The sequence below is a fragment of the Armigeres subalbatus genome, chromosome 1 (genome assembly GCF_024139115.2).
Source record: "Armigeres subalbatus isolate Guangzhou_Male chromosome 1, GZ_Asu_2, whole genome shotgun sequence".
In the NCBI taxonomy this organism is placed as follows: domain Eukaryota; kingdom Metazoa; phylum Arthropoda; class Insecta; order Diptera; family Culicidae; genus Armigeres; species Armigeres subalbatus.
The window spans coordinates 103,581,435-103,599,669 of record NC_085139.1 but is presented as its reverse complement, the minus strand read 5'-3'; the positions used below and the strand labels follow the sequence as shown (position 1 = coordinate 103,599,669).

Here is an 18,235-nt window from a genome sequence, read left to right as displayed (position 1 = left end):
CTGATTTTTAATGAAAAAGGAGGACATGTCCTCCTTTAGGATACCATATGGTCACCCTATGCATGGCAGAATCGTGTACGACCATCATCTTTTGGAGGCTCACTGCCCTCAGTGCTTCAGTCGCTCTAGGTCCTACCGCGGCGGCCGTCGGTGCCGAACATTGTTAATGACGGGTAGTATCCGGGTAGCTTCTGTAAGGCTTTGATGAAGAACTATTTTAAAATCTGCCTACCGCTGCTGGTTAGGTACAGTTATCCAACCTTAGTGAATTATGCCATCGGAGGGATAATGGAAACCTGATTGGAAAATCATTACTGTGCTCCCTCTCTACTTTGAGCTTTAGATATTGTACTCACCGATTAATGCCAACAAATCAATTATGATTAATTCTTCTCAGTAAATCCATAGAATCACTCCTATTTACCATAGATATCACTTAACTACATTTCTTTTTTATTGTTCATCTATCCCACAGGGAAGTCGACCTGGAGGTGATCGAGAAGGACGGCTTCTTCGACATATTCTACACCCTGAAGGACCCGGGCGACTACGACCTGGACATCAAATTCGGCGGCCAGCACATCCCCAACGGCACCTTCACCATCAAGGTAGATTAGTTTTGTTTGTTGTTCAATCAGTGTCTGTTCTGTCCTGGAAAGCGTTTTCCAACCCTCTCTAGTCAAACTGTTGTGACGGTGGTGGTGGTAGTAGTGGGTGATGATTGTGTTAATTTGTTATAAACCTTGTTGTCCCTAATTTATTCAAGTTAGAAGTTTAAGATCTTTAAAACCTAATTAGGCTAAGCTCGTTACAAACGTGTTATTTATGAAACAGTTTAGCGGAAGAGTTTGTACCAAAAAACGTACGATTATCTCAGTAGTGGTGGCAAAGGTAACGGCGGCTCTGAAGTTTGGAAAAATAAAGAGAAGAGAAAAATAGAACCAAAACATACATGGCCTTTCCATTGTTTTCATTTCAATTTCGATGCATGTTTCTGCCATTTGTTTGTCTATTTGTTTGTTTCCGCTAAAATAATTGTAGGGGAAAGTTATCTAACAGCTGCCATAGTTCACGAATCCCCACTGCTTTCAATGTAATCCGCGATTTGCCCCAAAAACACGCTGATTTGAGTAGGTTGCATGCAAGTTTGCTTTCAACACGTTTGAGTTTGTCATAACGATGTATGCTTCTGAAGCTGCATAATGAAATCTACAACTCCTTCGCTTCCAGGCTCGCGCCATGTGTTGTCCTGAATCTTTCACCCCAAAGCCCCATTTCATTAGTCATTCAATCCATTTAGGGTGTCGTTTTTTGTTGCTCGTACGATAATTTCTATTCGTTCTACATATGATCCTGTAAATCTTATTTCGATATTTTTTGGGCAATATTAATTACCTAAAAAACAACCATATTAATTTTAAAGGTAAGACGAATAGAAATCGTCATACGACGATTTAGCACACCATATCAAAAATAAAATCCTAAGCCAGCCATCCAACAGCGTCGCGCGGCTTTGTTTTAAACTACACCAGAGAAACACAATTGACGAAATATCTCTTCTCAGCGTTTCATAAATAACCCGATTTTAACGATGTTTTAGCAGTTTGCATTTTTATTTTCGCTAACCTATCCCCCCGCTGCTACCCTGCTACCAAAATCCGCAAATAACGTTTTCTTGATAAATAACTTTCGACGTCTAACATTGTGTTAAGTCCGTTATGATTTACAATTCTCGCGAATAGTCATCCGAAAAAACTGCTCGCGCTGCAATTCAAGTTCGACAAATCGATGCCAACAAAATTTTGCAAATCCCCTCTCGAGAAATTAGGATCGCAACTCATGCGGAGCGACAGATAGACGTGTCGCTTCGCCACTGCGCCCGGCAGGTAGGTGTAGGATACTTTTCTTGATCTCTTGGTGTGTGGGACCTCCAACCCGTAGGGGGTTATCTACGGTTTGGCTTGAGTCACGTTCCCTTCGACGACGACGACGACGTCTTCGTCGTACGATACGGCGGCAATGTCTGTGCCAGGTTGACAAAATATGCAGTCATACAGAATGTGCATCTGCCCTGCTGGGAGCAGAACATTATAATTATATGTATCGTGATGCATTTAACGGGAGGAAATTATCCGAAAGGTAACAACCACCGTAGAAGGAATGTCTGCGATAGGTTCTTAGAAGATGTTTGGTTCTGTATGATTCAATACAAAAAAAAATAACAATATTATCCACCTAGCGGTGATGATGCCTTTCTTGTGTATTATAGAACAAGAAAACACGTAAAAGTAACAAGAAAAGCGCATAAGAGAGGTCGAAATTGCACATTTATTTGCGTTCATTTGAATGCATTGCAGCAGTTTAAAAAACAATTGGTAAAAACTGATGTCCGTCTAGCTGGCAGGCCACTTATCATAAAATTGAAAATAAATACCTCTAAGTTGATGTACCAAATGCGTACCTATGCGTACCTCCGGGGATTTTGAACGTACCTCAATATTTCCTAGAAAATCGGTGGCCTGCTGAATAGACGGTCGATTTTTCGAAAATCTTCGTAAAACTTCTCAATTTTATCGCTAATGTAATGTACCAAGTACGTACCTTCCGGAATTATATTTGTTTTTCAACGTACCTCAAAATTTCCCATACTTTCTTATACTAAACTTTTCAAATCGCTTTATATGTTAGATAACTCGACGGGATCGGATTCCTTGGAAAATTCTAGGCCGGAAACATATATAAAACCTTATACTTAAGTTGAACAATGGCAGTTTTATACTAAAAAGCGTGATTTCGGGCCAAAAATCATATAAATACATTAGAAAACTCCTAAATACACACCAAAACAAAAATAAGAGCTTACGCCTGAAAGTAGGCAATTAACAGAACGCTCGGATATTGTATAAAATGCATTTCCAACTATTTTCAATTCAAAACGAAATTAAAAACCGATAAGATATACATATATAGTTCAAAAATGCATATCAATAAGGTACATTGCACAAATCGACCAAAAATGTCCATCTGATCCTTCAAGGACATTCTCAGGTATCCCAAGTTTGTCGCAATTGCATGGCATGCCAACGTACCTCGATAGAAATATTTCTTATCGAATTATTTATTAAAAAGTCAATTATTCCAGATCAAATCCAATTAATTCGAATTTCTTTAAGTACATTGCACAAATCGACCCCAAATGTCCTTCTGATCCTTCAAGGACATTCTCAGGTATCCCAAGTTTGTCGCAATTGCATAGCATGCCAACGTACCTCGATAAAAATAATTTTAATAAAATTATTTAATAAAAAGTCAATTATTCCAGATTAAATCCAATTAATTCGAATTTCCTTAAGTACATTGCACAAATCGACCCCAAATGTCCTTCTGATCCTTCAAGGACATGCTCAGGTATCCCAGATTTGTCGCAATTGCATAGCATGCCAACGTACCTCGATAAAAATAATTCTAATCAAATTATTTAATAAAAGTCAATTATTCCAGATTAAATCCAATTAATTCGAATTTCTTTAAGTACATTGCACAAATCGACCCCAAATGTCCTTCTGATCCCTCAAGGACATTCTCAGGTATCCCAAGTTTGTCGCAATTGCATAGCATGCCAACGTACCTCGATAAAAATAATTTTAATCAAATTATTTAATAAAAAGTCAATTATTCCAGATTAAATCCAATTAATTCGAATTTCTTTAGGTACATTGCACAAATCAACCCCAAATGTCCTTCTGATCCTTCAAGGACATTCTCAGGTATCCCAGATTTGTCGCAATTGCATAGCATGCCAACGTACCTCGATAAAAATAATTTTAATCAAATTATTTAATAAAAAGTCAATTATTCCAGATTAAATCCAATTAATTCGAATTTCTTTAGGTACATTGCACAAATCAACCCCAAATGTCCTTCTGATCCCTCAAGGACTTTCTCAGGTATCCCAAGTTTGTCGCAATTGCATAGCATGCCAACGTACCTCGATAGAAATATTTTTAATCAAATTATTTAATAAAAAGTCAATTATTCCAGATTAAATCCAATTTATTCGAATTTATTTAGGTACATTGCACAAATCAACCCCAAATGTCCTTCTGATCCCTCAAGGACATTCTCAGGTATCCCAGATTTGTCGCAATTGCATAGCATGCCAACGTACCTCGATCAAAATAATTTTAATCAAATTATTTAATAAAAAGTCAATTATTCCAGATTAAATCCAATTAATTCGAATTTCTTCAGGTACATTGCACAAATCAACCCCAAATATCCTTCTGATCCTTCAAGGACATTCTCAGGTATCCCAGATTTGTCGCAATTGCATAGCATGCCAACGTACCTCGATAAAAATAATTTTAATCAAATTATTTAATATAAAAGTCAATTATTCCAGATTAAATCCAATTAATTCGAATTTATTTAGGTACATTGCACAAATCAACCCCAAATGTCCTTCTGATCTCTCAAGGACATTCTCAGGTATCCCAAGTTTGTCGCAATTGCATAGCATGCCAACGTACCTCGATAAAAATAATTTTAATCAAATTATTTAATAAAAAGTCAATTATTCCAGATTAAATCCAATTAATTCGAATTTCTTTAAGTACATTGCACAAATCGACCGTAAATGTCCTTCTGATCCTTCAAGGACATTCTCAGGTATCCCAAGTTTGTCGCAATTGCATAGCATGCCAACGTACCTCGATAAAAATAATTTTAATCAAATTATTTAATAAAAAGTCAATTATTCCAGATTAAATCCAATTAATTCGAATTTATTTAGGTACATTGCACAAATCAACCCCAAATGTCCTTCTGATCTCTCAAGGACATTCTCAGGTATCCCAAGTTTGTCGCAATTGCATAGCATGCCAACGTACCTCGATAAAAATAATTTTAATCAAATTATTTAATAAAAAGTCAATTATTCCAGATTAAATCCAATTAATTCGAATTTCTTTAAGTACATTGCACAAATCGACCGTAAATGTCCTTCTGATCCTTCAAGGACATTCTCAGGTATCCCAAGTTTGTCGCAATTGCATAGCATGCCAACGTACCTCGATAAAAATAATTTTAATCAAATTATTTAATAAAAAAGTCAATTATTCCAGATTAAATCCAATTAATTCGAATTTCTTTAAGTACATTGCACAAATCGACCGTAAATGTCCTTCTGATCCTTCAAGGACATTCTCAGGTATCCCAGATTTGTCGCAATTGCATAGCATGCCAACGTACCTCGATAAAAATAATTTTAATCAAATTATTTAATAAAAAGTCAATTATTCCAGATTAAATCCAATTAATTCGAATTTCTTTAAATACATTGCACAAATCGACCCCAAATGTCCTTCTGATCCTTCAAGGACATGCTCAGGTATCCCAGATTTGTCGCAATTGCATAGCATGCCAACGTACCTCGATAGAAATATTTTTTATCAAATTATTTAATAAAAAGTCAATTATTCCAGATTAAATCCAATTAATTCGAATTTATTTAGGTACATTGCACAAATCAACCCCAAATGTCCTTCTGATCCCTGAAGGACATTCTCAGGTATCCCAAGTTTGTCGCAATTGCATAGCATGCCAACGTACCTCGATAAAAATAATTTTAATCAAATTATTTAATAAAAAGTCAATTATTCCAGATTAAATCCAATTAATTCGAATTTCTTTAGGTACATTGCTCAAAACAACCCCAAATGTCCTTCTGATCCCTCAAGGACATTCTCAGGTATCCCAAGTTTGTCGCAATTGCATAGCATGCCAACGTACCTCGATAAAAATAATTTTAATCAAATTATTTAATAAAAAGTCAATTATTCCAGATTAAATCCAATTAATTCGAATTTCTTTAAGTACATTGCACAAATCGACCGTAAATGTCCTTCTGATCCTTCAATGACATTCTCAGGTATCCCAGATTTGTCGCAATTGCATAGCATGCCAACGTACCTCGATAAAAATAATTTTAATCAAATTATTTAATAAAAAGTCAATTATTCCAGATTAAATCCAATTAATTGAATTTCTTTAGGTACATTGCACAAATCAACCCCAAATGTCCTTCTGATCCTTCAAGGACATGCTCAGGTATCCCAAGTTTGTCGCAATTGCATAGCATGCCAACGTACCTCGATCAAAATAATTTTAATCAAATTATTTAATAAAAAGTCAATTATTCCAGATTAAATCCAATTAATTCGAGTTTCTTTAAGTACATTGCACAAATCGACCCCAAATGTCCTTCTGATCCTTCAAGGACATGCTCAGGTATCCCAGATTTGTCGCAATTGCATAGCATGCCAACGTACCTCGATAGAAATATTTTTAATCAAATTATTTAATAAAAAGTCAATTATTCCAGATTAAATCCAATTAATTCGAATTTATTTAGGTACATTGCACAAATCAACCCCAAATGTCCTTCTGATCCCTCAAGGACATTCTCAGGTATCCCAAGTTTGTCGCAATTGCATAGCATGCCAACGTACCTCGATAGAAATATTTTTTATCAAATTATTTAATAAAAAGTCAATTATTCCAGATTAAATCCAATTAATTCGAATTTCTTTAGGTACATTGCACAAATCAACCCCAAAATGTCCTTCTGATCCTTCAAGGACATGCTCAGGTATCCCAAGTTTGTCGCAATTGCATAGCATGCCAACGTACCTCGATCAAAATAATTTTAATCAAATTATTTAATAAAAAGTCAATTATTCCAGATTAAATCCAATTAATTCGAGTTTCTTTAAGTACATTGCACAAATCGACCCCAAATGTCCTTCTGATCCTTCAAGGACATTCTCAGGTATCCCAAGTTTGTCGCAATTGCATAGCATGCCAACGTACCTCGATAAAAATAATTTTAATCAAATTATTTAATAAAAAAGTCAATTATTCCAGATTAAATCCAATTAATTCGAATTTCTTTAAGTACATTGCACAAATCGACCCAAAATGTCCTTCTGATCCTTCAAGGACATTCTCAGGTATCCCAGATTTGTCGCAATTGCATAGCATGCCAACGTACCTCGATAGAAATAATTTTAATCAAATTATTTAATAAAAGTCAATTATTCCAGATTAAATCAATTAATTCGAATTTCTTTAAATACATTGCACAAATCGACCCCAAAATGTCCTTCTGATCCTTCAAGGACATGCTCAGGTATCAGATTTGTCGCCACTGCACACCACGCCACCGTACCTCGATAGAAATATTTTTTATCAAATTATTTAATAAAAAGTCAATTATTCCAGATTAAATCCAATTAATTCGAATTTATTTAGGTACATTGCACAAATCAACCCCAAATGTCCTTCTGATCCCTGAAGGACATTCTCAGGTATCCCAAGTTTGTCGCAATTGCATAGCATGCCAACGTACCTCGATCAAAATAATTTTAATAAAATTATTTAATAAAAAGTCAATTATTCCAGATTAAATCCAATTAATTCGAATTTATTTAGGTACATTGCACAAATCAACCCCAAATGTCCTTCTGATCCCTCAAGGACATTCTCAGGTATCCCAAGTTTGTCGCAATTGCATAGCATGCCAACGTACCTCGATAAAAATAATTTTAATCAAATTATTTAATAAAAAGTCAATTATTCCAGATTAAATCCAATTAATTCGAATTTCTTTAGGTACATTGCACAAATCAACCCCAAATGTCCTTCTGATCCTTCAAGGACATGCTCAGGTATCCCAAGTTTGTCGCAATTGCATAGCATGCCAACGTACCTCGATCAAAATAATTTTAATCAAATTATTTAATAAAAAGTCAATTATTCCAGATTAAATCCAATTAATTCGAGTTTCTTTAAGTACATTGCACAAATCGACCCCAAATGTCCTTCTGATCCTTCAAGGACATGCTCAGGTATCCCAGATTTGTCGCAATTGCATAGCATGCCAACGTACCTCGATAGAAATATTTTTAATCAAATTATTTAATAAAAAGTCAATTATTCCAGATTAAATCCAATTAATTCGAATTTCTTTAGGTACATTGCACAAATCAACCCCAAATGTCCTTCTGATCCTTCAAGGACATGCTCAGGTATCCCAAGTTTGTCGCAATTGCATAGCATGCCAACGTACCTCGATAAAAATAATTTTAATCAAATTATTTAATAAAAAGTCAATTATTCCAGATTAAATCCAATTAATTCGAATTTCTTTAAGTACATTGCACAAATCGACCCCAAATGTCCTTCTGATCCTTCAAGGACATGCTCAGGTATCCCAGATTTGTCGCAATTGCATAGCATGCCAACGTACCTCGATAGAAATATTTTTAATCAAATTATTTAATAAAAAGTCAATTATTCCAGATTAAATCCAATTAATTCGAATTTATTTAGGTACATTGCACAAATCAACCCCAAATGTCCTTCTGATCCCTCAAGGACATTCTCAGGTATCCCAAGTTTGTCGCAATTGCATAGCATGCCAACGTACCTCGATAAAAATAATTTTAATCAAATTATTTAATAAAAAGTCAATTATTCCAGATTAAATCCAATTAATTCGAATTTATTTAGGTACATTGCACAAATCAACCCCAAATGTCCTTCTGATCCCTCAAGGACATTCTCAGGTATCCCAAGTTTGTCGCAATTGCATAGCATGCCAACGTACCTCGATAGAAATATTTTTTATCAAATTATTTAATAAAAAGTCAATTATTCCAGATTAAATCCAATTAATTCGAATTTATTTAGGTACATTGCACAAATCAACCCCAAATGTCCTTCTGATCCCTCAAGGACATTCTCAGGTATCCCAAGTTTGTCGCAATTGCATAGCATGCCAACGTACCTCGATAGAAATATTTTTTATCAAATTATTTAATAAAAAGTCAATTATTCCAGATTAAATCCAATTAATTCGAATTTCTTTAGGTACATTGCACAAATCAACCCCAAATGTCCTTCTGATCCTTCAAGGACATGCTCAGGTATCCCAAGTTTGTCGCAATTGCATAGCATGCCAACGTACCTCGATAAAAATAATTTTAATCAAATTATTTAATAAAAAGTCAATTATTCCAGATTAAATCCAATTAATTCGAATTTCTTTAGGTACATTGCACAAATCAACCCCAAATGTCCTTCTGATCCCTCAAGGACATTCTCAGGTATCCCAAGTTTGTCGCAATTGCATGGCATGCCAACGTACCTCGATAAAAATAATTTTAATCAAATTATTTAATAAACAGTCAATTATTCCAGATTAAATCCAATTAATTCGAATTTCTTTAAGTACATTGCACAAATCGACCGTAAATGTCCTTCTGATCCTTCAAGGACATTCTCAGGTATCCCAGATTTGTCGCAATTGCATAGCATGCCAACGTACCTCGATAAAAATAATTTTAATCAAATTATTTAATAAAAAGTCAATTATTCCAGATTAAATCCAATTAATTCGAATTTCTTTAAATACATTGCACAAATCGACCCCAAATGTCCTTCTGATCCTTCAAGGACATGCTCAGGTATCCCAGATTTGTCGCAATTGCATAGCATGCCAACGTACCTCGATAGAAATATTTTTTATCAAATTATTTAATAAAAAGTCAATTATTCCAGATTAAATCCAATTAATTCGAATTTATTTAGGTACATTGCACAAATCAACCCCAAATGTCCTTCTGATCCCTGAAGGACATTCTCAGGTATCCCAAGTTTGTCGCAATTGCATAGCATGCCAACGTACCTCGATCAAAATAATTTTAATCAAATTATTTAATAAAAAGTCAATTATTCCAGATTAAATCCAATTAATTCGAATTTATTTAGGTACATTGCACAAATCAACCCCAAATGTCCTTCTGATCCCTCAAGGACATTCTCAGGTATCCCAAGTTTGTCGCAATTGCATAGCATGCCAACGTACCTCGATAAAAATAATTTTAATCAAATTATTTAATAAAAAGTCAATTATTCCAGATTAAATCCAATTAATTCGAATTTCTTTAGGTACATTGCACAAATCAACCCCAAATGTCCTTCTGATCCTTCAAGGACATGCTCAGGTATCCCAAGTTTGTCGCAATTGCATAGCATGCCAACGTACCTCGATCAAAATAATTTTAATCAAATTATTTAATAAAAAGTCAATTATTCCAGATTAAATCCAATTAATTCGAGTTTCTTTAAGTACATTGCACAAATCGACCCCAAATGTCCTTCTGATCCTTCAAGGACATGCTCAGGTATCCCAGATTTGTCGCAATTGCATAGCATGCCAACGTACCTCGATAAAAATAATTTTAATCAAATTATTTAATAAAAAGTCAATTATTCCAGATTAAATCCAATTAATTCGAATTTATTTAGGTACATTGCACAAATCAACCCCAAATATCCTTCTGATCCCTCAGGGACATTCTCAGGTATCCCAAGTTTGTCGCAATTGCATAGCATGCCAACGTACTTCGATAAAAAATAATTTTAATCAAATTATTTAATAAAAAGTCAATTATTCCAGATTAAATCCAATTAATTCGAATTTCTTTAGGTACATTGCACAAATCAACCCCAAATGTCCTTCTGATCCTTCAAGGACATGCTCAGGTATCCCAAGTTTGTCGCAATTGCATAGCATGCCAACGTACCTCGATCAAAATAATTTTAATCAAATTATTTAATAAAAAGTCAATTATTCCAGATTAAATCCAATTAATTCGAATTTCTTTAAGTACATTGCACAAATCGACCCCAAATGTCCTTCTGATCCTTCAAGGACATTCTCAGGTATCCCAAGTTTGTCGCAATTGCATAGCATGCCAACGTACCTCGATAAAAATAATTTTAATCAAATTATTTAATAAAAAGTCAATTATTCCAGATTAAATCCAATTAATTCGAATTTCTTTAGGTACATTGCACAAATCAACCCCAAATGTCCTTCTGATCCTTCAAGGACATTCTCAGGTATCCCAAGTTTGTCGCAATTGCATAGCATGCCAACGTACCTCGATAAAATAATTTTAATCAAATTATTTAATAAAAGTCAATTATTCCAGATTAAATCCAATTAATTCGAATTTCTTTAGGTACATTGCACAAATCAACCCTAAATGTCTTTCTGATCCTTCAAGGACATGCTCAGGTATCCCAAGTTTGTCGCAATTGCATAGAGTTCGGACGTACCTCGAGAGGAATAGTATTAAGAAAATTGTTTAATAAAAAGTCAATTATTCCAGATTAAATCCAATTAATTCGAGTTTCTTTAAGTACATTGCACAAATCGACCCCAAATGTCCTTCTGATCCTTCAAGGACATTCTCAGGTATCCCAAGTTTGTCGCAATTGCATAGCATGCCAACGTACCTCGATAGAAATATTTTTAATCAAATTATTTAATAAAAAGTCAATTATTCCAGATTAAATCCAATTAATTCGAATTTCTTTAGGTACATTGCACAAATCAACCCAAATGTTCTTCTGATCCTTCAAGGACATTCTCAGGTATCCCAAGTTTGTCGCAATTGCATAGCATGCCAACGTACCTCGATAAAAATAATTTTAATCAAATTATTTAATAAAAAGTCAATTATTCCAGATTAAATCCAATTAATTCGAATTTCTTTAAGTACATTGCACAAATCGACCGTAAATGTCCTTCTGATCCTTCAATGACATTCTCAGGTATCCCAGATTTGTCGCAATTGCATAGCATGCCAACGTACCTCGATAAAAATAATTTTAATCAAATTATTTAATAAAAAGTCAATTATTCCAGATTAAATCCAATTAATTCGAATTTCTTTAGGTACATTGCACAAATCAACCCCAAATGTCCTTCTGATCCTTCAAGGACATGCTCAGGTATCCCAAGTTTGTCGCAATTGCATAGCATGCCAACGTACCTCGATCAAAATAATTTTAATCAAATTATTTAATAAAAAGTCAATTATTCCAGATTAAATCCAATTAATTCGAATTTCTTTAAGTACATTGCACAAATCGACCCCAAATGTCCTTCTGATCCTTCAAGGACATGCTCAGGTATCCCAGATTTGTCGCAATTGCATAGCATGCCAACGTACCTCGATAGAAATAGTTTTGATCAGCGTCGTTTAGGAAAAGTGAGTTGTTCCAGATTGAATCCGTTTAATTAGAATTTATTTAGGTACATTGCACAAATCAACCCCAAATGTCCTTCTGATCCCTCAAGGACATTCTCAGGTATCCCAAGTTTGTCGCAATTGCATAGCATGCCAACGTACCTCGATAAAAATAATTTTAATCAAATTATTTAATAAAAAGTCAATTATTCCAGATTAAATCCAATTAATTCGAATTTCTTTAGGTACATTGCACAAATCAACCCCAAATGTCCTTCTGATCCTTCAAGGACATGCTCAGGTATCCCAAGTTTGTCGCAATTGCATAGCATGCCAACGTACCTCGATAAAAATAATTTTAATCAAATTATTTAATAAAAAGTCAATTATTCCAGATTAAATCCAATTAATTCGAATTTCTTTAGGTACATTGCACAAATCAACCCCAAATGTCCTTCTGATCCTCAAGGACATTCTCAGGTATCACAAGTTTGTCGCAATTGCATAGCATGCCAACGTACCTCGATAAAAATAATTTTAATCAAATTATTTAATAAAAAGTCAATTATTCCATATTAAATCCAATTAATTCGAATTTATGTAGGTACATTGCACAAACCCACCTCACATCACCCTCTCATCCCCCAAGGACATTCTCAGGTATCCCAAGTTTGTCGCAATTGCATAGCATGCCAACGTACCTCGATAAAAATAATTTTAATCAAATTATTTAATAAAAAGTCAATTATTCCAGATTAAATCCAATTAATTCGAATTTCTTTAAGTACATTGCACAAATCGACCCCAAATGTCCTTCTGATCCTTCAAGGACATGCTCAGGTATCCCAGATTTGTCGCAATTGCATAGCATGCCAACGTACCTCGATAGAAATAATTTTAATCAAATTGTTTAATAAAGTCAATTATTCCAGATTAAATCCAATTAATTCGAATTTATTTAGGTACATTGCACAAATCAACCCCAAATGTCCTTCTGATCCTTCAAGGACATTCTCAGGTATCCCAAGTTTGTCGCAATTGCATAGCATGCCAACGTACCTCGATAAAAATAATTTTAATCAAATTATTTAATAAAAAGTCAATTATTCCAGATTAAATCCAATTAATTCGAATTTATTTAGGTACATTGCACAAATCAACCCCAAATGTCCTTCTGATCCCTCAAGGACATTCTCAGGTATCTCAAGTTTGTCGCAATTGCATAGCATGCCAACGTACCTTGATAGAAATAATTTTAATCAAATTATTTAATAAAAAGTCAATTATTCCAGATTAAATCCAATTGATTCGAATTTCATTAGGTACATTGCACAAATCAATCCCAAATGTCCTTCTGATCCTTCAAGGACATTCTCAGGTATCCCAAGTTTGTCGCAATTGCATAGCATGTCAACGTACCTCGATAAAAATAATTTTAATCAAATTATTTAATAAAAAGTCAATTATTCCAGATTAAATCCAATTAATTCGAATTTCATTAGGTACATTGCAAATCAACCCCCAAATGTCCTTCTGATCCTCAAGGACATTCTCAGGTATCCAAGTTTGTCGCAATTGCATAGCATGCCAACGTGCCTCGATAAAAATAATTTTAATCAAATTATTTAATAAACAGTCAATTATTCCAGATTAAATCCAATTAATTCGAATTTATTTAGGTACATTGCACAAATCAACCCCAAAATGTCCTTCTGATCCCGCAAGGACATTCGCAGGTAGCCCAAGATTTGTCGCAATTGCATAGCATGCCAACGTACCTCGATAAAAATAATTTTAATCAAATTATTTAATAAAAAGTCAATTATTCCAGATTAAATCCAATTAATTCGAATTTCTTTAGGTACATTGCACAAATCAACCCCAAATGTCCTTCTGATCCTTCAAGAACATTCTCAGGTATCCCAAGATTTGTCGCAATTGCATAGCATGCCAACGTACCTCGATAGAAATAATTTTAATCAAATTATTTAATAAAAAGTCAATTATTCCAGATTAAATCCAATTAAATCGAATTTATGTAGGTCCGTTGCAGAAATCAACCCTAGATGTCCTTCTGATCCCTCAAGGACATTCTCAGGTATCCCAAGTTTGTCGCAATTGCATAGCATGCCAACGTACCTCGATAAAAATAATTTTAATCAAATTATTTAATAAAAGTCAATTATTCCAGATTAAATCCAATTAATTCGAATTTATTTAGGTACATTGCACAAATCAACCTCTAAATGTCCTTCTGATCCTTCAAGGACATTCTCAGGTATCCCAAGTTTGTCGCAATTGCATAGCATGCCAACGTACCTCGATAAAAATAATTTTAATCAAATTATTTAATAAAAAGTCAATTATTCCAGATTAAATCCAATTAATTCGAATTTATTTAGGTACATTGCACAAATCAACCCCAAATGTCCTTCTGATCCCTCAAGGACATTCTCAGGTATCCCAAGTTTGTCGCAATTGCATAGCATGCCAACGTACCTCGATAAAATAATTTTAATCAAATTATTTAATAAAAGTCAATTATTCCAGATTAAATCCAATTAATTCGAATTTATTTAGGTACATTGCACAAATCAACCCCCAAATGTCCTTCTGATCCTTCAAGGACATTCTCAGGTATCCCAAGTTTGTCGCAATTGCATAGCATGCCAACGTACCTCGATAGAAATAATTTTAATCAAATTATTTAATAAAAGTCAATTATTCCAGATTAAATCCAATTAATTGAATTTATTTAGGTACATTGCACAAATCAACCCCAAAATGTCCTTCTGATCCTTCAAGGACATTCTCAGGTATCCCAAGTTTGTCGCAATTGTAATAGGCATGCCAACGTACCTCGATAAAAATAATTTTAATCAAATTATTTAATAAAAAGTCAATTATTCCAGATTAAATCCAATTAATTCGAATTTCTTTAAGGTACATTGCACAAATCGACCCCAAATGTCCTTCTGATCCTTCAAGGACATTCTCAGGTATCCCAAGTTTGTCGCAATTGCATAGCATGCCAACGTACTCTATAAAAATAATTTTAATCAAATTATTTAATAAAAAGTCAATTATTCCAGATTAAATCCAATTAATTCGAATTTATTTAGGTACATTGCACAAATCAACCCCAAATGTCCTTCTGATCCCTCAAGGACATTTCTCAGGTATCCCAAGTTTGTCGTAATTGCATAGCATGCCAACGTACCTCGATAAAAATAATTTTAATCAAATTATTTAATAAAAGTCAATTATTCCAGATTAAAATCCAATTAATTCGAATTTATTTAGGTACATTGCACAAATCAACCCCAAATGTCCTTCTGATCCTTCAAGGACATTCTCAGGTATCCCAAGTTTGTCGCAATTGCATAGCATGCCAACGTACCTCGATAAAAATAATTTTAATCAAATTATTTAATAAAAAGTCAATTATTCCAGATTAAATCCAATTAATTCGAATTTCTTTAGGTACATTGCACAAATCAACCCCAAATGTCGTTCTGATCCTTCAAGGACATTCGCCCAGGTATCCAAAGTTTGTCGCAATTGCATAGCATGCCAACGTACCTCGATAGAAATATTTTTTATCAAATTATTTAATAAAAAGTCAATTATTCCAGATTAAATCCAATTAATTTGAATTTATTTGAAGTTCATTGCACAACGACCCCAAATGTCCTTCTGATCCTTCAAGGACATTTCCCTTCAGGGTATCCCAAGTTTGTCGCAATTCTGCATAGCATGCCAACGTATTCCTCGATAAAAATAATTTTAATCAAATTATTTAATAAAAGTCGAATTATTCCAGATTAAATCCAATTAATTCCGAATTTCTTTAGGTACATTGCACAAATCAACCCCAAATGTCCTTCTGATCCTCAAAAGGACATTCTCAGGTATCCAAGTTTTGTCGCAATTGCATGGCGTATGCCAACGTACTCGATAGAAAATAATTTTAATCAAATTATTTAATAAAAAGTCAATTATTCCAGATTAAATCCAATTAATTCGAATTTCTTTTGGGTACATTGCACAAATCGACCCCAAATGTCCTTCTGGTCCTTCAAGGACGTTCTCAGGTATCCCAAGATTTGTCGCAATTTTATAGCATGCAACAACGTACCTCGATCAAAATAATTTTTTTAAATCAAATTATTTAATAAAGTCAACTATTCCAGAGATTAAATCCAATTAATTAATGCTGTACTTAAAAGTACAGTACATTAATCATAAAAAGAAATAATTGGTGGGTTAAAGTGCAATGGAATCGACCCCCAATTTGACTCCTTTAGTCGTTCAGGTACAATATTTGGCCATGTAAAATTTTCCCAAAGTTTGTCGCAATTGGATAGCCTTGACATACTCGATCAAAATGAACACCGTCAGGTATTTATTGAAGTCAAGTATTATTCCAGAAGGAATCCATTAATTGATTGCCTGTCGATTTAAGTATGCATTAATGTACTTATACTTACAAGAGAATTCGAATTGAATTGGATTTAATCTGGAATAATTTGACTTTTATTAAATAATTTGATTAAAATTATTTTTATCAGTGTTACGATGCTATGGCAATACTGCGGGACAGCAAGATTACCTGAGCATGTCCTTGAGGGATCCAGGGGAAGGACATTTAGGCCATTGAAACCCATTGCAATGTACTTAAAGAAACCGGTCGAATTAATTGGATTTAATCTAGAATAATTGACTTTTGATAAATAATTTGAATAAAATTATTTTTACTCTGAGAGTACGTTGGATGCCATGCAATGGTGCGACAAACTTGGGATACTCGGAATGTCGCTTGAAGGATCGAAGGGCGACATTTGGGGTTGATTTGTGCAATGTACTTAAAGAAATTCGAATTCTAATTGGATTTAATCTGGAATAATTGACTTTTATTTTAAAATAATTTGATTAAAATTTTATCAGTATAAATGTATGCGAGCCGACGGAAAACAGATACCGAAATAACGAAGGAATCAGAAGGACATTGAGATGGTGCAGTAATACCAAGAAATTCGAATTGGTGGGTTTGATCTGGAATGGTGACTAACTTAAATTTGAATAAATACTTGAGGTAGTACGTTGCCATATCGCTAACGATTGTCAAGACAAGGATCGAAGGATTTAAGTGATTGCAATGCTAAGAAGTCGGAATTAGTGGACTTCTTAAATAATTTGATTGTACTTGGGACTACCTTGATTGAGAATGGATCCTTGAAAGATCAGAAGCGACATTTAGTCGATTTGTGCAATGTACCCAAAAGAAATTGAATTAATTGTTTTAATCTGGAATAATTGACTTTTTTAATAAACAATTTGATTAAAATTATTTTTATCGAGTGCTGTTGAAGTGCCATGCAATTTGCGACAAATTTGGGACACTTGGAGTATTGTCCGATGAAAGTCAGAAGCGACATTTGGGGTTGATTTGTGCAATGTACTTAAAGCAAATTCGATTGAATTTAATCTGGATAATTAATCTGAAATAATTCGATTAAGGTGTTACGATCAGTACGTTAACATTTATGTATGCGATGAAGCTGAATGATGTCGCTTGAAGAATCAGAAGGACTGAGGTGATTTAATAAATGAAGTCAATTGGTGGATTTGTCTGGAATTGACTCTTTATTAAAATCAATTTGATTAAAATTATTTTATATCGAGGTACGTTGGCATGCTATGCCAATAAGGACAAACTTAGGATAAATTCCTGAGAATGTCCTTGAAGGATCAGGAAGGACATTTGGGGTCGATTTTGTGCAATGTAGCTTAAAGAAATCTGAATTAATTCTGGGATTTAATCTGGAATAATTGACTTCTTTATTAAATAATTTTGATTAAAATTATTTTATCGAGGTACGTTGGCATGCTATGCAAATTACGACAAACTTTGGATAGTTCTTCGAGAATGTCCTTTAATAGACTGTGAAGCTTGTTATTTGGGGTCGATTTGTGCAATGTAACCAAAAAGTTGAAATTTTAACTTTAATTGGATTTAATCTGGAATAATTGACTTTTTATTAAATAGAATTTGATTAAAATTATTTTATCGAGGTACGTTGGCATGCTATGCAATTGCGGACATTAATCTGGGATACCTGAGAATGTCC

General features: G+C 33.9%; 1 protein-coding gene across 11 annotated transcripts in view; it reads left to right on the top strand.

Moving 5' to 3' along the window:
• The window catches only part of LOC134203753 (filamin-A), a 352,847-nt gene that overhangs the window by 165,145 nt on the left and 169,467 nt on the right, over positions 1–18,235 (top strand). For all 11 annotated transcript variants that reach the window (XM_062678633.1, XM_062678643.1, XM_062678623.1 and 8 more), the window contains one exon: positions 476–608. In XM_062678633.1, the coding sequence (XP_062534617.1) occupies positions 476–608 (133 nt within the window). The remainder of the gene's footprint in view (positions 1–475; positions 609–18,235) is intronic.